At 40.7% G+C, this 22,413-nt stretch overlaps 1 protein-coding gene across 3 annotated transcripts in view; it reads left to right on the plus strand.

Moving 5' to 3' along the window:
• Positions 1–22,413, plus strand: part of gria4b (glutamate receptor, ionotropic, AMPA 4b) — a 168,466-nt gene that overhangs the window by 112,144 nt on the left and 33,909 nt on the right. For 2 of the 3 annotated variants that reach the window (XM_063486111.1, XM_063486109.1), the window contains exons 7-10: positions 2,654–2,821; positions 3,381–3,485; positions 8,373–8,483; positions 19,390–19,596. In XM_063486111.1, coding sequence (XP_063342181.1) covers positions 2,654–2,821; positions 3,381–3,485; positions 8,373–8,483; positions 19,390–19,596 — 591 coding nt within the window. Of the gene's footprint in view, positions 1–2,653; positions 2,822–3,380; positions 3,486–8,372; positions 8,484–9,328; positions 10,814–19,389; positions 19,597–22,413 lie in introns of those variants that run through there. The other variant, XM_063486110.1, reaches the window with a different exon arrangement.

A 22,413-nucleotide genomic window follows, 5' to 3' on the forward strand; every position in this document is an offset into this window, starting at 1 on the left:
AAATAATCTTAATCAAAGTCACTTGATGAACTGATCATCAGCAAATATGACCGGATCTATAAAAGCAGACATTTTGCCACTTTGCTGGTATGAAGCATTCAGATGCCAAAATCTTCCCAAGAGTGGTGATTCCAGCAAATTCAGCCCGAGGTCAGACTGTGCAATGCTCAATAAAATAGAGGAGGGGAAAAAGAGCTACATCTCAGACTCTGCAGACCTCAGTTAGCATATCAAATGTTAAAGTTCATGAAAGCACAATTAGAGCCAAGACTGAACAAGTGTGGCTAGTTTGGAAGGGATATCAGGAGAAGGTTTCTTTTCTCTAAAAAGACAACGGCAGCACTGCTAAGGTTTTCAAAGTTGCATCTGACAAACCACGAGAAGTCCAGAACAATGGACACGTGAGACCAAAATGGAGATATTTAATCACAGTACACAGGACAACACCTCATACCATCACATGTTGGTAGAGGGCTGATGTCTTGATTTTGTTTTGCAGTCACAGGACTGGGGCACCTTGCACTGCAACATGAACTCCTCTGTATACCAAACTATTCTAGATTCAAATGTGAGACCATCTATCAGAAATACAGTCATCAAGAAAATAATGACTTTAAGTTATTGCAGTTAAAAGTCGTTCTACAACCTGCTGAGTCATGAGATGTGTTTAGTTTTTATGGGACTGCAGTCTGCAGAGGGTCCCGTAAAAACCTCAACCGAAAACCTGCAATTTTTTTTTGTTATTGCCAGTAGGGGGCGACTTCTCCAGTGACAGAAAGAAGTGCGATTGCATAGAAATCTATGAGAAAGTGACACTACTGTTAGCGTAGTAACGTCATTAAACCATTTCCTCATGATTTTATGTTCCCAAACATGTTCCCAAAACAACATGTTCATTTTGTAAATAATGAGAGTTGGAAAGATTTACTATGCAGGGTATAATTTCAGCTGGAGACAAAAAGCTTCTGTTTCACATGCTCTGCTGTTTAAGTGTGTTTTCTCGGTCAGAGCTACCCCTGGTTTCAGTGGCTTCTTAAATAATACAACAGGATCTTAATTTTGTAAATTATGGCCCTGTGTAGATTAAAATACACAGTAATAAAGGGTGTAAGTCATTGTGATTACACGTGCAGTGCTTTTGGTTTCTTGGTGAGTTACACCCTTTGTTTGTGATGCACAGTTTTCCAAAAACTAAAAAGGCAATCATTGAAATACTCGAGTCAGGACTCGAATAACCTGATGGGGACATCTCGTCTTTTATGCCCGAGACAGATTATCTTTAAATCTTCGGTAAGGTCAGAGACATTTCTTTCTCTAAACCAAGAAAGAGTGTCTAACCTCAGATTGCCAACACTATGTAGACTTTTCTTCATCTGGCCTGGTTAAAGACCTCTGACTTACCAACATTTCTTAAGGAATTCAATTTGTTCTGGTGTCTGTCTGGTTGTGAGCACACAGCTGCAAAAAAAAAAATAAAAAAAAGAAGTTCCTGGCAGCATTCGCAGTGAGGATGAAGATGAGAAGAAGCCGATAGCTGCGGTGACTGTTAGTGAGTTTATCCCACTCCATGATTGTTTGTGTGTGTTACTTGGGGCAGCTTGTCAAAGAGTAACAGGGGGATGGAGTGCAGCAGACTCTCTGCAGAGAGCCATAATGTCACCGTGAGCAGTGGGCTAATGAATAGGATTCACCCCCGGCCGGAGGCAAAGTTAATGAACTCCTGCTACTCGGGATAATTAATGCCAGACTGCTTCCCGGCTGGACAAAACGCTCTCCTTTTCCCCTTTCTATCCCCCCTCACTCACCCACCCACCCACTCTGCGTCTTCCTGCCTGTTCCTCATTCACTCAATTACTTTTCTGCCCTGCCAGAGGTGAGTTTTAGGGAAATGTATTGCTCATGAGAGAGAGAGGCGAGTGCTTTTCTTTTTTTTTTGTAGACCCAAATAATCAGAAGCAAAGGCAGAGGCAGAGTCTTCAGGTCAAAGACAGATTAGGGGAAATTGGGAGGTTTATACTGTGGGGAATGTGCTCTCCTCCTTTTCTATATCTAGAAAATAATGAGCAGAGTAAAACTGCTGCCTCGCTCTAACAGCCAGGCTGTTTGGCCCTGCAGAAAGTCAGCACGCTCTCGGAGGCGGCCTTACGCAGATTGTTTTTAAAAAGATCTGACCAGCAAATATTGCAGAACATTTTGCCTGTCTAGCTAAATCAGTATTTAATTGGCCTCATACCTTTTCCCGGTGTGCGTCCCCCAGCACTACCCAAAACGGGCAGAGCAGCGGGGTCGCCTCGGGCTACAAAGACTGTAATTTACAAACCACGGCATCTGTCCCTGCTGGGTTTTATTTCCTTTCAATACAGTCTGCTTCATCCTGAAGGGCTTTTATTCGATGTTAAGTTGTTCTTTTATAGACACATTTTCCATCATTGACCACATACAGCAGGGGTGGGGAACTCCAGGCCTCAAGGGCCCGTGTCCTGCAAGTTTGAGGCATCACCCTGGGTCAACACACCTGAATCAAATGATTAGTTCATTACCAGATGTGTTGAGGACACATCTAAAATCTGCAGGACACCGGCCCTTGAGGCCTGGAGTCACCCTACCCCCGAACGCAGGATAACATCTCTGATCACCCCTTTTCATCTCGCAGTACACCTCGGCGCTGACATACGATGGTGTGATGGTGATGGCCGAGGCCTTCAGGAACCTGCGCAGGCAAAAGGTGGACATTTCAAGACGGGGGAACGCCGGTGACTGCCTCGCTAACCCCGCCGCCCCGTGGAACCAGGGCATCGATATGGAGCGCACTCTAAAACAGGTGAGACGCAGCATAAGTGGAGGTAATCGGCAAAGGTTTTTCACTACTTCCTCTTTGTTCAATCCTTTAATGGAGAGCCCGGGTGGCTGTGAGCCTCTTCTCGGATGTCTGTTATTGAAAAGGAGACGCTCTCTGATCTTCACGATCGTTGCCTCAACATGCAGTTGCACTTTTGAAGAGGCTTTTAGATACAGCGGAGCCCCTTAGAGCACAAAGAAGTATATTAAGAAAAGCTTCACTCTCTGAAAAGCGTATTTCCCAAAATATTGAACTATTCTTTAAACGCCCTCAAACCAGTTGAAAGTGTGTTTCAGCTGATGCTCAGAAGACAGAGCTGGCTGGCTTGGTTAAATCAACAATAAGCTCAAAGGAGTAGCAAACATCTGCTTATTAAATAAAATCTCCCAGACTCTTCAAATCATGCAGCATGCAGTGTCATCCCTTGATACAGCCTGCTGCACTTTTCTTCCAACGGTTTTGTGTACTAAAATAATATTTGCTTATGTGGAACTATATCATGTCCTGGTGTGTACATGTCTTCGTCCCCCTCTGTGTGCAGGTCCGGCTGCAGGGACTAACAGGTAATGTCCAGTTTGACCACTATGGCCGCAGGGTCAACTACACTATGGACGTGTTTGAACTGAAGAATAATGGACCCAGACGGGTAAAGCATCACACCACACTGCTTTCATTTGTGTTGTGGATAAATATTTGGCTAACGGTGATGATCACTAGCACATTTGACTTATAAAATCCAGTTTGTTTACACACATTGCAGACCTACAACAGGCTACGCGACTATTAAAGCATCATACACCCCATGTGGTCCCAATATAAACTCAAACTTCAATCCATTTTGTGCTGCTAATACAGGTCCTAGTCCTAGGTGCTGCAATCTAAGCAGCTCCAGCTCTTCTGATGGGGCGTTCCCAATCCAGCTGAGAGACACAATCTCTCCACTGTGTTCTAGCTCTGTCTCTGGGTTGGATATGCCTGAAAATCCTCATATATGAGGCTCCTAAGAAGTGCCCTCGAACCACCTCAGCTGGCGCCTTTCCATGTGGAGGAGTAACAGCTCCACTCTGAGCACCTCCCAGATGACCAAGCTCCTCATCCTGTCTCTAAGGCCTGATTTAGACTTCTGTGGGGACCTTTGTAGAAGATATGATGTAAGAAAGAAAGAAGAAAGTGTACTTTATTGATCCCCGTGGGGAAATTTCTCTCTGCATTTAACCCATTCACTCAGTGAAGCAGTGGGCAGCCATTGGGCGCCCGGGGAGCAGTGTGTAGGGACGGTACCTTGCTCAGGGGTACCTCAGGGTAGCTGTTCAGGGGAATCGAACCCCCGACCTTCCGATCATGGGGCCACCATTCTACCTACTGAGCTATCCCTGCCCCCACTCTAACTTATGTAACCTACATAAGTTGCCGACACTGAGGCCAGCATTTGTGCTTCTGCTGGTGCATTACATGTTAGTTACCCTGTGGTTGTGTCCATGTGTTTTATAGCCAGCGCCGTCCAATAGAAACTTTTTTGACTCTTTCTTGTGATGAGCGTTTTTTTCAGGGTCAAACACTTTAGTCCTTCACGTTTTTCCACTTCTTTGGACATTCCCTGATGTCATTTCCAATAGTTTCATCAGTCTCCATCCAGGTATTTGCTGATATTTCTGAGTCCTCATATTGATTCAATAAAATCTTTTCTTTTCTTGAGATGATGGTTATAATTAAAACATCAAAGCAACAAAGTAGCGAGAAATTGCACAGAAATTACGATGTCTTGTTGCGTTTCTAGGGAGGTTACGCTGTAGGGTTTCATTGGGGTTTGCACGTAGATTTCCCACTGAAGTATAAATCCCTAGTACAGATGAGCCCAGCCACCCTTTGGAAGGAAGCTCATTTCCACCCCTTTTTTCCATGGTCTCATTTTGCTACCCACAGCTTGTGGCCATGAATCTATGGGAGCATAGATCACCCGGTAAACCGAAAGCCTCGCTCACACAAACTTGTTTTGAATAATTCAGGGAAGGAAGGCACACAACATTAACTTTTGCTCCATTTTCCTTCCTTGAGTGCTGTCAGCTACATGCCTCTTTTCTATTGGTCACGCTGGCAGTCTTCACAGCACAGAGCTGTCAAAGTTCAACAAATGTCACTCCTGCAGTGTCTGAAAGATCTCCCGAGCAGCATCCTGTGCTTTGGCTATTGTGTGGACACAGCACAGGATGGGGGAGCAGCTATGGCTCACCTTTTTAAGCTGGCGACCCAAATAGACCCCTCCAGACTCCCACTTTGCTCTAATAAATAACAGCAGAAAGCCAAAAACTGAAATAAATAATTTGCAGCCACGTCCTGTGTGAAAGCAACTTTATTTTAAATGTGATTGTATATTTGAATTTAATGCAAATTAAATACAGGTATGCATATTTAGCATTTACAATTAGTAGCAAAATAAAGACAGTACTGTAGTTCATGTGATCTGTTGCTACCTTCTGAGGAGACGTAAAAATCAGTCTTTCCATCCAACGCTGCAGGATTCACCAAATTAGTGGTTGGAAAATGTTTATGATCCCACGAGGGAACCCTGCCTGACAGCCCAGCGTGTGTAATCAGCTGCTTAACCACGATGTGGTCAGGATTTTATAAAGGCAGGGGATTCTTTTAGATTAAAACTGCACTATGACGTTAAGAATTTGTTTTAAGGTTAGACAGTTTACTCTGCCACGCTTGTTATTTATCTGGCTCTCTGAATGATGTGCCTGACAGCATGTTATAACAGGTCTTGTGTGTAGCTCAACAGGTTACAAATTTTGCAGGTTTACAGCGAGCAACTTTATTCCTAAATACGATGTCGTATAATTTTCAAAGACCCGTCCTCTGGTGGGCGTGCATGCTTGATTATAACTAAATCAGAAACCTTCTTCATTCATCCATATATCATTGCAGATTCGTGCGGACTGCCTTCATGTGAAGTATCTGGGCGAGTAGGATGATACGACATGTAGTGTGCTGCTCTCTATTATCATAAGTAAATTGTGGTGGCGGGGAAGCTGCAGCATCTTTTGCTTGCTGGTTTGAGAGGATGGATGGATGTCTGTAGATGAAATTCAAGGAAAATGGGGAAAAAGAGAGAGAGAGGGCACTTGTGAGAGTGATGCCGAAAGGATGAAATGAAATAGAAAGTAATCAAGGTGGAGGGGAGGAGGAGAAGGCAGAGAGGAGTCCCCATCAATCAAAAGCTGCTTTGGCCTGTCTTCCTCCGCCACGGCAAGGGTCCCGTCAGGACACGGTCTATATATGTGTGTGTGTGCATGTGTGGGTCACAGCCTCTCTCCTACATTTTCCGTGGCCCTCAATCATCCTGATGCCTCGGCACACTGGAGGGATCAGCCAATCACAGCTCTTTATTCCCAGCACCTACACTATGACTCACGTGTAGCTGCTCATAAGGGTCGACTTCAGGGCGTGGACAAAGGGGGAATTTGTCCCTGCCCCAATAAAAACATAAAAGCACCAGAAGAATTCATATGTACAGGAAACCAACCATGCCTCTGACAGGAGAGGGTCCTTTTCTTTAGCAGCAGGTCATATTTACTCCCACTTGCAAATATGATTATGAATTGTGAGTTCATACCACCACCAGTAGCTTAGATCAGATTAAAATAAAAATCAAGACTAAACATAGCTATGTGAGACGTGTCTCAAAGTACAGAAATGACACTCTCATCTAGAGAACAAAAGAGCGAACCATGTGTCTATTTCTGTGCTGAATTAGCAGTTATTGAAATTTTTTTAAAAGTGGAGAATAATTACTTCAGAGCAATCGAAGGCTATCTACATGTTGAATTATTACCTGGTGCCTGCTGTTTGTGGTTTCCTTTAAGTAAATAAAGGCCTTTTTTTTCTTACCATAAATTGAAATAAATATGTGCACAAAAATCAGGATTGCAGCAAATTAAATGCCTTCGCCCCGCTGAAAATGCTCCACAGAAAGAATTTTATGATATTACAGCCACAGCAAACCTATCTGTCAATTTCGCTCAGTCAGTTTGCCCCTGAAGGACTTCTGCATGAAGGATGAAGACAGTAAAGTCAGCTGAGCATGATATTACACCACATTGATCTTGAAACTGGCATCTTGTGTGAAGTATATTAATCTAAGGCCAAATGGTACTGCTTACTGTCTTTAACTGGCTTTCCTCAGCATGATATGATGATACTTTATGTATTTGTGACGTATAATTGGACTAAATAACTAAAACCTGGAAGTTAATTAATAAAAAGTTTAATGTGCTTTTTTTAAACAGCACCTCCTTTCAGGAGAAGATACCATTAGCAATTATTAATAGACATTGTACCAAGTTTCACAGCTGTGCCTGGGGAAAAACACTTAAAAATACAGTTGTATTCTTGTATTAATAACTCAAATAGTTGCAGCCTTACTCTTGCCAACTTTAGTATAAAGGTACCCGGTCTTGGGAATCTCAACCCAAGGTATTCTTAAAAGTGTTTTCCAAGCTCTGGATTCATCGGCTTTCATCACCTTGAGCTGCCTCGTGTGCACAGAGACATATGTAGGTCACTTACACCGTATGTGAAACATGAGCCGTCACAGTCTGCACAACAGCAAGAGAGAGAAAGTAAAGGAATCACGGAGTTGCGATTTTGTCACTTTTAACTTTATCCTGGAAAATTGTATTCTTGTATTTAATGGTGCCTTTTCATCCTCTATTAAAAAAAACTGAAGTGTTAAAACATTTATAAAAGTCAACATTTATAAAAATCATTCATTAAGTTAATATTACTCTACATTTTTCTCTCTATATATAGAGCCCATACACATTATGAATTACTCACAAAAAGTAATGATTTTTCCTTTATATGTCACACAGTGTATGTTGCTTCTTGTTTTATATCACAATATGTGTGTACTACATTTGATTGTTATATTAGCCCAATGATACATGCCTTTCTTTAAGCCACACCTCCCTAAAAGCCCACTTTATTCTGATTGGTTGCCCTTTGCTGGGCTTCCCCAAGCAGTGCTTGTAAACCACACCTTCTGATCTCAGCTCTGGCTCATGTCTGAAACCATATAAGGGAAACCATACACATGCCAGGAAACATGCAAAGCGAGCTGTTAGAGTTTTTGGCTCATCTGGATTATTTTTACTTAAATGCTGATCCCATTGTTTGAAACATCCAACAGTATCCAACAAATTAACAGTATAAAAGTGATATTAATAAATGGGAAATAATATAATATGATCACTATCAGGGTGCCTACAATATGATAGAAAAGTGTCCACTATTTGAACAAATTACTCGTAATGCCAACACTGAGCTGCATAAATTAAGCTTCACGCTGCAGTAAAAACAAAGCTTGCCTCTCCAGTTACATCCACTTGCATCAAGTAAAATAGCTCCCACGGTATTAGGGATTGCATCATCATAATACATACACCCACCCAACCATGTGGATTATATAGCGTATTATTATGAATCTACGCACGCTTCGGAGCTTGATCTCATGTTTTTGTTTTCACTGCAGATCGGCTACTGGAACGACGCAGACAAACTGGTGCTGATCCAGGACTCTCCGCTGCTTCCAAATGACACTTCTGGCATGGAAAATCGAACCGTTGTAGTCACTACAATCATGGTAAGAGACCGGCATGTCCTCAACCAACGCGCACACTCATGCATGCAGTAATATTCAAAGTAATTTGTAATGCCAGGAAGTGTTATTAACAAGTGCCTCTGCAGATTACACTGATTTATATGCAGAGCCAGGAGTGTCAGATTTAGTGGATACACATCATACATCACAAATCTCTGACACTGATACGAAAAACATGACGGTCGGCTGCACTTTTTGCTTGCAAAGTGTTTCTGGTTTGTTTTTCTGATGTACTTTTTTTTTTTTTGTTACATGTTGTAATATATCAAGGGCGTCTTTAGTGGTAAAATTTTAAGCAGCAGCCACATGAAATTGGCATGGGCACATATTCAAGTTCAGTGCTCACAATTTGGCACTTTTATAACCCTTAAAAACCTTTATATTCTGCGCTACGAGTGACCAGATTTCAGAGATAAGTCTGCTTAGTTACCGAATGTTCTATTTTTAAAAAACTCTTAAGGAAAGGGGATTTATTTTTATTACTTCAACGGAAATTTCAATAAAACATAACACAGCTGCAGAACTAACTGCCGTCACTTAGATTTTCCTTTATTGCACCAATAAACATCATAAACAGCTGTCGTTATTGAGGGTTTTTTTATTCTTATTGCATTTTATAAAGCAGTGCCATACATCTACAAAAGCATTTCACACACACTGAATTGCCTTTGCATGGCATGCGAATCTCAAGCTGTAGCAGCGACTCTGCGGTGGCTGAATAGAGTAAAGCAGCCAGATGTAAATGTAGCATCTGAGGGGAGGAAGGAAGGAAGGTAAGGAAGTGGGAATGGAGAGTCACAGCTCAGCAAAATCCTCCCTCTTTTCAGCCCCTGATGAGGAACCCCATTTTAAGAAACTGATCCCCAGTTGGACGCAAGCAGGATATGAAAGCCCTTAATGGCAGAGTGATGGACACAGCAGCCTGAGCCAAAATGAAGCCCTAAAGACACTGGGCGAGAGGAGAGACACAGCAACTGTGTTAATGGATACCCTGTTTCAGAAATCTGAACAAGAAATGGAGCCGCTCAGAGCCATAATGGAGTCCCTCGAGAGGATAATAAAATGCAAATGGAGGGGAAAAAGACAGTCCTCTTTTCTTTTCAGTTTTTTAAGGACGCCCTCATGGATGGACACCCATTGAGGCCTAAATGGATCCCCCCACTCCTACCATCACAGCATCTGATTTCTAGCATAAACAAGCTCCAACTACACCTGCTAATGTGTGTGTGGTAGTGTCACGCATCGTCATGCTTGGTGTGTCTGTGTGGCCAATCACAGCTCGAGAATCACCCCAGTTTGCGATTGTAGTGTTTTGCAAAGATCTCCAGAGCCTGAAGCGTAAAGTAAGGAAGTGGCAGCGTATAAATATACATGTTGTCTAAACCTGTCACCTTCTCCTACTACCTGCTCTACCGTACAGTACATTACACACTCCGAGAGCTTCCTGTAAGCCTTAAAACAGCTTAGAAAGACTAATGCTCTCATAATCATCCCAGTTCATATCCATCATGCTTTTGTGCAGCATGATAATATAGTTACATTGTGACGGCTGCCTTTCATTCCCGCTTTTAATGTTTGTTCTGCGTGTTTGTGAGAGTAATGTTGGCTTAGCATAAACTTAATGAAGCGTCCAAGTTTTATATTACATCCATCTGTGTCTTAATACGTTTTAAGAACCCTTTGCAAAGTAGCAGTTTAACATGTCGTGGAATATGCTTGCTGATTATCAGGCCTACACTAGCTGCTCCTGGCCTAAGCCTGAAATAAGTTTGAGTTTTATGATCTGACTCAGATTTAAAGGCGGATAGCTGCTCTACCCCAGAGACCTGGAGACTGGGGCATGGCTAAAGGGGGGGCATGGGGTGGCACCAGCCCCCTCCTGAAAAAAAATATGTTTTGAAAGATTTAGGGAGGGACAAGAGGGTTTGGTGTAGTCTTCCTTAATGCATCATTGTAAATAAAACTATTCAATTTTCAATAAATTAACTTGCATTCAAAGCTCTTGTGCTAATTCTAGATGCGAAACAATGAAATTTAACTTTTTATCTTAAAATCAAGAATGTGTGAGACATTGTTTGACCCATCAGCAGAATAAAAAATCTTTAAGGTCATACCCTGACTGGATTCTTTTCCTTAAATGGTTGAATCATGTTCTTTCATGTGGTGGCCACATGTTACAGGGCAGCCATCTTTCTCACAAAGTCATTGAAGTCACTATAAGTTGCTGGTTTGGTCCGGAAACACCCATGCCACCACATTTAAATAAAATAAAATCCCAGAAACCGTTTAATGGCTCTTCCCTTATCTTAAACTTTTAAGAGTTGTCTGTATTTAAACAACACAAAAAATGACAGGCACACACTAAACCAAACCACAGTTGGAGAATCCATGATATTTAATGGTTTTTACCTTATTTTTTGCAGTCTTGTTTTGTCTTCTTAATTTTTTTCTTTGCACAGTTTAGCTGTGTGTTGTGTTCCCACTTGTTTGTCAGATTTGACGGCTGATTTTGGCCCAAAGCTGAGGGCTTAACTCTGCGCTTGCTTTCACATAATCCAAGCGGGTTCACCAGGTGCCCCCATTCTTCAGACCTGAACCTGTCCTGAGGCTGTATTTCTGTTGTTTCTTCTCCACAAAGTTATATGATTTTATAAGAAAGGCTTTCTCATAAATAAAAATGACATGACAGTCCACCAGTGCAAAAAATACTTCACCTTCACTTGCCAGTAATCCATATATTTAATGGCAGATACTCACTGCAGTCCACTTGTGGTGCTGTAGCATCTTAAAAAGAGAAAACAACTTTCAGATTTTTTTTAGTACATCAAAGCTGAGCTCCCAGATTAGCATGGCTACAGTCTAATCTGTTATAATCCAGACCGTGCCCTTTAAAGTATAGAAGCTGTGGAGAGTTTTTATGTCTTGTCACAACACAAGGTCACACTGTTTTCAAAGTGGTGTTTAGTTCTCTTGTGAACCCTGTGAAGTCTTTGGCTTCAGCTGCCCAGAGTTTGATGCATATTCAGAAAAGCTCCCGTGGACAAGGACGACGTTTGATTGTGATTATATGGGCGGTAAAAAGGCTGTGAGATTTGATGTTGTGTGCCTTGGCTTAAAACTCCCTCATTACAGATCTTGGCACAGTATCAACCTACCAAAGGGCAGGAACTACAGAGAAGTCCTACAACAGCGGTGAAATGTTTCGGAAATGGTTTTGCTGTTAGGTTTCACTGTGGTGCTCAAAATCCCTGTTGATAGCGCACCTACAACCGTTCTCATTCAAATCTCGGGGTGTCAGCCCCAAAATTTAGCAGATTAATTTCCAGACTGGATTACTCCAACTTTGTATATTCTGGACTGAGTAAAAGACTGCAGTAGGTTCAAAATGCTGCTGCAGAAACATCATCATCATTCAGTGTATAGCTTCATTTGGTTTGCTCCAGGTTATCAGTCAGATCTTTTTTATCGTCACATGCCATAATCTTAGGAGCATTAATCCGTAACATTTAGTAATACCTAATTCCTGAATGACTCTTACAGTTGCAGCTCCAAAACTCTGGAATCACCTTCCTCTTTAAATTAGGTCTGCCTTCAAATCCTCCCTTATTCTGATTATTTAATGTTCTGTTAATTGATGTATTAATTGCTGTCATGTACTTTGGTCTGTTCTTTTTAAAAGAATTGAGTACTTCTCAGCATTAAAAGAATTTCTAGTGGACCAAATAAAACTGGAAAAAATGCTAATAAATGTTCAATTAAATTAATTTCACAGGCCTCTAAAATCAGAGTTTCTCCGATTATTTTGTTCTGAAATTTAATTCAATTCTGTTGTCATTTGAACATCGTCATGCTCTTTATGCTGATTTTTTTCCAGGCATTGTGGGAACCTTCGCCCAGTTACCTGTGGACAATTGTGGGGGCAGCCAGAGTATTTAGAAAGCAGATATCCAGTTTTTGATTTCCTGATCTGTGGCCCAGTCATTTTTAATGACTAGTTATAAAAGTGAAGATGTGAGGAGTAGAAGTAGTAAAGGTACATGGGTTTAAATATCTGGGCTCAACCATTCAAATCAACAGATAGTGGACAAGAGAGGTGAAGAAGAATGCAGGCAGGATGGAGCCGGTGGAGACGAGTGTCAGGGGTGATTTGTGATGGAAGGATAGCAGCAAAAGTGAAACGGATGGTAGTGAGTATGGTTTGGAGATGGTGGCACTGACAAAAAGACTGGAGGTCGAGCTGAAGATGCTCACAATTTCATTGGCAGTGACCAAAATGCACAAGATTTGAAATGAATAGATCAGTGGAGCAGCTCAGGCAGTTTGGAGACAAAGTTAGAAAAGCAAGGCTGATTTGGACATGTGCACAGGAGGGAGAGAGGGTACATTAGACAAAGATGTTGACAGTGGAGAAAATTTCTGACGGGCATACTTTAAGCTGCAGGTTCTTCATTGTCAACATTTATGCTGATGAAAATTACCCAGAAATGGATCAGAGCACGTAGCCTTATACATCAATTAGGGGAAATGAATTCTGCCTGTAATCAAATTACAACATTCATCAAGCTGAAGCAAACAATTTGCAAACTATTTTATCAGTTAAAAGGTTTTTTGATCCGACTAAAGTAAACTAGATGAAAATAAGTGAGAGATTGAGGATAAGAATGCAAAAATGTTCTTGGGTGAGTCACTTTGTGTGATTGTGGGAATGAAGGGCATGTTTCCTAAACCTTATAAATAGTAAATTTGTGATTTATAGACGAATGTTGTCTTTTCAACAACATTTTACATTTCTAATTATATTTTTGCTTTACTGTTGGGAATCGCAAACTTTGGCTTAGAGTGGCTGAAGCTTTCAGATCCAAAACCTTCGACCGCTGTAGCACCCAAACGCCTCTGCTGTGAACAAAAGCAAAATGGAGATTCGCAGTATATTCTCTGTGTGCGCTTCAAATGTGATCCTCTTTTCAGTGTCGTACACTCAGTCAAATAAAGTGTGATTAGTGTGTCTAATGGCTGCTGATGACTAAACCCAGACATGAGTCACACATGGAGAAGTAATAATGTGTGTGAGAGCGTCACACAGTTTGGTTTTTGCGGTCAGGATTTTGGACAATGGGCCATCATTCTGTTATTGCTCATAATCAAACAGAATGTGCAGCAGATTGTTTGTCCTGCGTAACGTACAAAACACTCACACACAAAGCCAAACGGCCAGATTTTACTAATGTAGACTGTGTGTGTGTGTGGGTGTACGTATGGATTTGTGACATGCAGTTGGCCCTGTGGTATGTGTGTGTGTGAGAGTGTGTGTGTGTGTGTTCTAATGGCATGTGTAATTAGTCTCATTAGGCAGTGAGTGAATCCGTGCGGTTGTGATTATTGACCAGCCTGTCAGCCATGCTGGCCTTTACTGTGAAGACCTCTGAAGTACTGCTCTGTTCTTGTGCCAGAAACACTGACTCCCTCTGCTCCTCTGGCTGCCAGCACTGTCATACACCCCGCTATCATAAATCATATGGATTAGAGCCGATTTCCCTCTGATATAAATCCAAAAACACTGGCAGAGATCAACTCGCAGATTAAGTCATCATCAATAAAACGCTTGCGATTCATTAAAAGTGTGTCATGAGTTCCATTTAAGAGCCAGCACAAGAATTCCTGATTCCTGTAGGTCATCAAGACTACCAAGGTCCTCAAAGAGGAAATTTTAAGTAGAGATGTCCATCCGGACCACTTTAGTCACAACAGGGATGTTTTTCGACAACACCAGAAACCCTGGGATGGAGGTGGGTTGCAAAGTGGCTTGCAGAAGCAGCATGCAGGACGAATAAGGTTAAAGACTAAACTTTATGTGAGCTATCAGCTAATGGGGTTGGCTGTTGAGGTCATTTGATTGCTAGCTGACTGGCCAGACCAAACGCTAAGCTCAGTTAAATTTTTTTGACAATGTTGTTAAAACTGGTAATAAAAATGATTATCAGTGTTAATCTTTGTGTAGTTCTTGGGGTTTTTGTGTCATTTGCTAAATGCAGTTCTACTTCACAGACAGTACAAAAGACAGACCTGCAGGTCTAAATAGATAGAGGAGGATAATCCAGCATATGCGCATTGGCTGACAACTTTCAAAACACAAAGATGGCGGTGGCGAAAGCAGTCATCCTCGGGATTTCACAAACTGTCTGTGGTACAGTACTATAGGGTTATTGCAGCAAATATTCAGTCTCCTGTCGCGTGGTAAAGGGAAAAGCATGAAAGCCTGTTTGAATGAACTGTTACTCTGTCGATTAGTTGTACCCTGAGCTAGTAGGAATGGCTTGTCCATAAAACCTGTATATAATGCATAAATCTGACATTATTCAGATGTCCTTTGAACTCCATGTCCTGACAAACTGGAAGTTGCAAAATAAAAAACCCAGGAATTTACCATGATAAAAAAATCAAATTAAAACTTCAACAAGAGCTATTTCTTAATAGCTGTACTGGCACCCACTGTGCTGCTGCACAGAGATGAATGTGGGGAAAAGGTGTTTTCAAGAGCATTCAAAGTGTGTTCACTCTTTTTACCTGAATTCCTGCCTAATTCCTGTCTAATAATTCTCTCTATACATGCACGAACCGAGTCCCTGGACACTGAAGGATATCAGGATATCTAGATTACTTTGTGACGAAGAGGACATAAATGTGACTTTTAACTATGTTTTTATTAGCTTTGCAGCTTTTCCTCCTGACAAAGACCTCTCCCATGGACATTCATACATTAAGTAATTAAGTAATAAGAATCCACAGCAACGTTTTTAGCTCAGTGAGCTACCGTTTTTTGTTTTTTTTTCATGTAATTTTACACATTTCTTACAATTTAAAGAACAGCATTTTAATGTCATGGAAATGAAACATCCTGGGACATACTGTTGAAATCACACTTCTTTTTCCTACGTTAGGACACCTGAGGGATTAAATGAGCAGTTAAACTCATTTACACTGGCAGGAAGTGGCGCTTTCACTGATCTGAACCACAACGAAAGTGACAGTTTGACTAACTTTAGCTGGCTTCTTTGCTTCTTTGCTAAGATGTCAATATCAAAATACTTTCTGAAGCTACAGTTTGTTTTTTTACCTTTAAATGAAGACTGTTAGGACTTGTGTTTGAACTTCGGGGAGCTGGTTATTTGTCGATATTAGTGATTATTGAGCTCCATTTTTTTCAGCTGGCGTTAGCTAGTGTAGCTTTCGGGTAGTAGCAGAAGGTATTTATTTAAGTCCTTCATACACAAATTGATCTCCAGGCTGTAAAACTACGGTTTTGCTTCATTTTGTGCTTATGAATTTTGCATTTAATGCAGTTATTATGAGGTCTGTCACACACAGCAAACCCAGGGTAGGATGCTGATTATTTTCTGAGGCAGTCAGCATAATGTGAGGCTACTGTTATGTGTAATCTTTTTCTTTGACATGTTACATAAATAATGCACAAACATAAAGACGGACAAGGGAATTTGATATGCAGATACAGAGTATGATTGATGCTTTATAGTTGTGAGAAAATGTTAATAATTAGTTATTGATAATTTGTTAAAAGGCTTGGCAAATGATTCATGTTAATATTATTAATGAGTTATGGAACCTTGTAACCCACTACAAGCGTTCTTCACTGTATTTTAGTACATCGTGCCATCATTATGTTGTACAGTAACATCTTTGCTGTGCCGTAGGCTCAGCCGGGCATTTGCATTCCCTCCCTGCCATCGAGTCTTTGGTTTACCTTGCTTTGGCCGGCGGCAATGTCAAGCAAACACATCTCAAGAATAAATTGCTCCCATTCTCAATATGCAATATGCTGCCATCCATGACAAAAGTAATTTGTTTGGAAATATGAGTTCAGAAAGCATGCACGGCTTACATTTAGATCACTTTCCGAGGAACAAGAAATCTAATGATATATAACCTTCCTCTGGTCACAGTGTAGACTGATGTAGCCACCCCGATTATTTAAGTGGTGGCATTAAGTTATTCAGTCTGACTGCATCTAATTTCTCTGCTCCTTTCTGTTCCATGTCTGTACCCCTCCTCTACCTTTTTTTGCTTAGTCATGTTTTCTGTCTCTGTGACATGCATCTATACAAATGCTTTGCCTGCCTAAATGATGGTGTGTTCCACATATTTAGAACAGATAGTCTATGAATATCATAGCTACTGTGACGGCTTTTTGAACAGAGACATCTCAAGGTGCATCTGACTGTGAAACTGAGGGACACCGAATGTTCACTGGTTTTTTAATTTACGAAAATAACATCACGTTGTATTCACCAGGACTTAAGACTAGAGACTAAGACCATAAACCCACCAAGAAAGCGATTACTGAAGTCGTAGGCCAAGGGAACCGAGGAATTTTTCTCCAATAGATTTCCATACAACTGTAACTCTTTTTACAGCCAGACTAGTCGCCCCCTGCTGACCACTGAAAAGAATGCAGGCTTAAGGCACTAGGCAAAGCAAGGAGTGCAGTGACTACAGCTGTTTTTACAAATTCTCTGTAATTCTTTAGACTCAGCCTTTCTAGCTATAGCATGTCAGTGCTGTCTGTGTGAACACAAGTTATGGTCTTTCTCCTCCCACCTCCTTGGCACTGATTTTCTGGTGATTTCACGTGGCTAAAAAGTCAGAAGTATCTAGTTTGACGTCACCCACTTGTCAGTGAACTGTCCTTTAGTTTAAGGAGATTCTGTTTAGATGCCGTAGTTTATAAAAGTAGAAAGTTGTTCAGTAGCTGATGTATGAAAACTGCTCACAAAAACAGAGAAATTATATAAATCTTTGTTCCATTTTTATAGATTTAATTGTGATATTAAATATTTCTTTTTTACATTGTAATGAAAGTCACTGATGTTGTGTTGTGAAAGCCAATCAGGATTCTATCACATGGATGATTAAAAAAAATGTACATGGCTTTCAGGTCTAAAAAGGGCCTTAAACCTGCATTCCTTTTGATGGCCACCAGGGGGTTGCAAAAAGACTTCCAGTCATATAGAAGTCTATGGGAAAATGTTTCTGTGCCGTGATCTCTGTAAATATTTTCCTGCTCATCTTGAATAAAAACATTTTGTCCTTTCTGTGAATTTAAGTCATTCCAACTGTTAGAAAGGATGACTATACTCTTTGTTTCTCCCGGTTTCAAAGATGGTGAGTCTTCTTACCTGGACTTCCCATCAATGTGTGATTGTTACTGTGACTATGTGAATCTTCTACGCTGTATATGCTCTGCTCATATCACAAACAACTAAAAAAGACAGTTAAACTTTCTTACGACTGCAGATGTTCATGGTTGTTGTTATCTCATCATCTGATTGATTGATACTCATAACATGAGCTTATAGTCTTAAACTAACCTTGCTCGTTGTTGAAGAACTGAATGTTAAACTTTAAACAGGAAATACGCAGCTTTTCCTGTTTTAAAACTTGAAGCAGAAACGCTGTGAGCACCAGGGATAATGCACTAATATAGCCTCGTTTCACCTTCTGTGCCTCAGGAAGTAGCTCAGGTCGTTGACTAATCACAGGGTTGGCGGTTTGATCCCCGACGCCTCCTAACCGCATGCTGAAGTGTCCTTGAGTAAGGCACTGAACCCCAAATTGCTCCCAGTAGTCAGAGAAGCACCTCCCATGGCAGCTGAGTGTGTTGGTGAGTGGGTCCATGAGATCGATTCAGGTTAAAGTGCTACATAAATGCAGCTATTTACCGTTTCTCATTACAGCTCAAGAATGCTGATCGCTCGGTTAGGTCTGAAAATGTGCTTTAGTCTAAATAAATAACTGCATGTATACATTTAAAACAAATTTAATGGTTTCAGTGTTTAAGACTGAAGAAAATTTAGTTTATGTACTAAAAGGCCTTTTTATTTAAAGGGTTTCTTTTCTGTAAACAAATACTTAGTAAGCTGCTTCCAGACTTTGGTGCGCCACCCCAGAAAATTCAAATACATTGTGTTGTTTGAGCATTTTAGGAATTTACAACCTTCATGAGGTCAAAAACATTGAAGATGAAAGCTTACACTGTGTGTATTCTCCCTCTTTCCACATAATCTGAGCTTCAAAGTGCAGTACCCAAAATCGACCAACTGGTGTCGCTTTTTTGCCTGAAAGACACGACCCATTCAGATCTTCTCGTTCTTCTTGCCCCAGGCAACAATTACAAACAGTGACGGGGTTATGAGATTTCGCTGCTTTGTTTGTTTGTTAGCAGGCTTATTTTAGATTGCTTTGCATGAACACTTTACCAGCAGTGGAGCTTGGCCCAAGATTTGGACTCAATCTAGTAGAACAGATTCTTTACCATTGCAAAAGAAAGCAAAAAGTAAAACATTTCACAGTCCATCTTGTATAATAAGTGTATTAAGCTGAAATTGAGAAAATTAGGAGAGATCATGAGAGTAATCCGGATTCAGATCCTTCTGGATGCAGGATTCAATTCATGCATGGCGTGGAGGAAATTATCAATGTTGGTGGAAGTATCTAGTCGTAGGCTCCTCTTGTTTGCGTGTTTCATTTGTCACTCAGGCCTAAAAATGTGTTGAAAATCAGATTCTTCTGTCAATACTTATAAGAATGCGTCGTTAACATTCAGCAGTCTGTCTCTGCCATTTCAGTGTTTCTAGGATTTGTTACAACCTCCAAAATTTAATCAGTAAGAATTGTCCGTTTTATCATCTGCATGCCCTATATGCAAACCAAACAGGCACCTCATCAAGCCGTTGCTCCACAAGTACCTTAATCCATCATGGTATTGATGAGCTACAGTTCAGTGCTCTCTGTTTGTGTGTCACTGCACAAACCCTCATGTCTGCGTGTCTGTCTGTCTGACGGTTTGGTTCACTGGTTATGGTCCCTTGTGTAGGAGGGACCCTACGTGATGCTTAAGAAGAACTGGGAGATGTATGAGGGCAACGACCAGTACGAGGGTTACTGCGTGGATCTGGCTTCAGAGATCGCTAAACACATCGGCATCAAGTACAAGATCTCCATCGTCCCCGATGGAAAGTACGGCGCCAGGGACCCAGAGACGAAGATCTGGAACGGCATGGTCGGGGAGCTGGTGTACGGGGTAAGAACTTTTGTTTTCAGTCTTTTTTGACGGAAATTATCTTTGTTTTTTTAAACTTTTTTTATGACTCATTTCACTGAAGCTTCAATTTTATGCTGTCAATAGAAGTCAAGATGGTATTTACAGAGAATATGGTGCCTCCTCCAGATCTTTTTGTACTAACAATACATTTGTACAAAAGCTTGGTTTCTGAGAGAGAGAAAAAGACTCTGATCTTGAAAGCTGAAAACTGAAATTATTGATCAAAATCTACATCATTAAACCTCAAACAAAAAGTCGATGAAAGAAAAGATACATCGCATAAAACAAACCAAAGCTGCTGTTGTAAATCTTTGATGAGTATGACATGAAAAAAGTCTATATTTTAAAGGCTGAATGATAAAATAATTATATTGATAAATTAAACAGGCAGATAGTATTTTCTAGACCAGGGGGAAAAAACAATATAACAAATATAGATAAAATTTGTAAGCTCATATTAGTATTACTAGTATGTATTAAGTTCATATTATGCAGTAACTGCTAGGCTGGAGCCCCTTGAGGCTGCATTCAACAGCGTCAATACATGCAGACTCCTATATTAAAATGGCTAATATTAGTACATTAAAAAGCATTTTTATAATTTGATTTAAAAAAAATCTCTAGAGCTACAACTAAGCAAATACGAAGTTTTTCTTTTAACCCAATTAATAATGGGTGTGTCAGCTTCCACTTACTGTTAGCTGTTTGCTAGGTATCGCCTTATGCTACAGTCACCGTAGGGAAAACTGTAGTTGGAGACCACGGAAACCAAAACAGCTGTGCCACGTGAATTTGCGATCTTGTTGCCTTTGAAATGGTCGCTCTGAGGATGGAAACCAGGTCTGTGACCACGGCAGTCAATGGCCATTATTATCATTGCTATATTTACATGTTAGTGCTAATTAGCAGCTACCTGCTTCTGTACAGTCTATGGAAGCAACTTACTAACCCAGCTTGCTAACATTAGCACCATATTGGACCATTTTACCTTCTCCACCAAATATTGAATCTTCTGGCTCCAGAAATTTTAACATTGAAATGACCAAATCCCAAACATAAAGCTTTAAAATAGTAGTACACAAACCAGAAAGTGCTTTTATATTAAGTCCTTTTTTAACCGCCTGGCCATTTTACAAGGGCTCTTTAAATTACTCTAGTTCCATTACCGTTTGTTCTAGAAACAGGAGAAGACAATTTTACAGCCGAACGTATAAAATAAGTCCAGGCAGCCTGTATGATACTTCTGTGATAAAGGGTTAACATCAAACGGCATCAAGAAAGGGTAAATTAGCAGCAGATTAGCAAACATGGAACAGAGAGATTATATGTAAAAGCTTCTTTTCTGCCCAGCTAAGATAAATAACAGACCTGTCTATGGTAGGTTAAATAGATTCCTTAAATCATAAAACGCTCTATATGTCTTTTTCATGCAGAATTTTGCCTTTGCAGAAGCTTTTCCTACAGGAGCGGTTTTTCTTGACCTGCAGAGAGCTCCGTCTGAAGCACTGTTTCTGTTTGTTGTGGCCATAATTAAGCCCATCTGAAATGAAATCGCGAACAGTCTCTGGTGTTGTTAATGCTAGCAGGATGAGGGGAATTAGGGGAGCATTAGAGCAGAGCTTTTGGAGGAGAAACACAGGTGTGGAGCTTGTTAAAGAATCTCTGAGGACATTTGATTTGAGAACGAGGTATCTTTCTGCTGCTCACCTTGATGTGGGATCAAAAAAGATGCAAGGATGTGCATGAGGAGTGATAGAGCAATTTCAGGGCCTGCTTGTGGTTTTTTACTTGAATGTTTTTAAGGCGAAAAACACATTTCACTAGGAGGAAACATATAGAAACCAATAACAAGTGAAGATAAATAGGATATAAGTACAGCTGATGTCTCACTAATGGTTTTCTATTCAATAAATGTGTGATATTCTACTTTCCGTCTGACATTATGATTATTTACCCTTCATCTGCTGAGAGAAAGCTATAAAATTCATTTTTCCCAGAACATATTACACCAGAAAAAAAAAAAGATCCTTTTGATACTTTCACGAGCAGCCAAAGCATTTTGTTTAAAATGTACAGTCAAAAACCAAATCTTTTTTTTTTTTGTGATGAGTTAAGCGGCATTTTCACAAAGTGGCATTTTTCTCGCCTGCGCCTCTTTGGTGCTGCAGTGACTCACTGTGAAGTCGACTGCGGCGAGCGTAAGCAGAGGCACAGTTCGGGATGTGTCAGGACTGATCAAGCAGTACAGTGCACTTTTGGTGTAAAGACTAACCAGGTTGGTCAAAAGCGCAGGAACAAAAAGTGCAGCTCTGTTCTCTGCTATTTTCATCTCTTTAACTAACTGAGAGCAGAAACACAGCCTGCCCGGTAGAATTGCTTTGATGGGAAGACATGCTGAGCGAAATTACTTTAATGTAAATCCCTTAACAGGAAGATTTAAGTGCCGACGTGCTGCTCTGGCCAAGTACAGCTGGCATCACACAATTTTGAGCCATTTGGACCCTTTTAATCCCACAACAGAAATTGTGTTCGTGTACTACGTCAGTGGAAACATAACCAGAGCTAAAAGCTGCATTTTTAGCATCACAGTATGACTTTAAGGTCAAAGTTGTTGCAGTGAGACTGCAACAAAGAATTTCAGCCAATGTTTGCATCATCCATATGTTCGCATTTTGAGGCTTCGACTGAAGAATTTGAAGCATCTTGTATTCTGTTTGAACCAGCTGTCATAAGTGAGGAGCAAAGCTGGCTGAGAATCGAGCACACTGAGGACTTGTCATTCACAAAGCAATCTGG

The sequence above is a fragment of the Pelmatolapia mariae genome, linkage group LG10_11 (assembly GCF_036321145.2).
Source record: "Pelmatolapia mariae isolate MD_Pm_ZW linkage group LG10_11, Pm_UMD_F_2, whole genome shotgun sequence".
In the NCBI taxonomy this organism is placed as follows: Eukaryota; Metazoa; Chordata; class Actinopteri; order Cichliformes; family Cichlidae; genus Pelmatolapia; species Pelmatolapia mariae.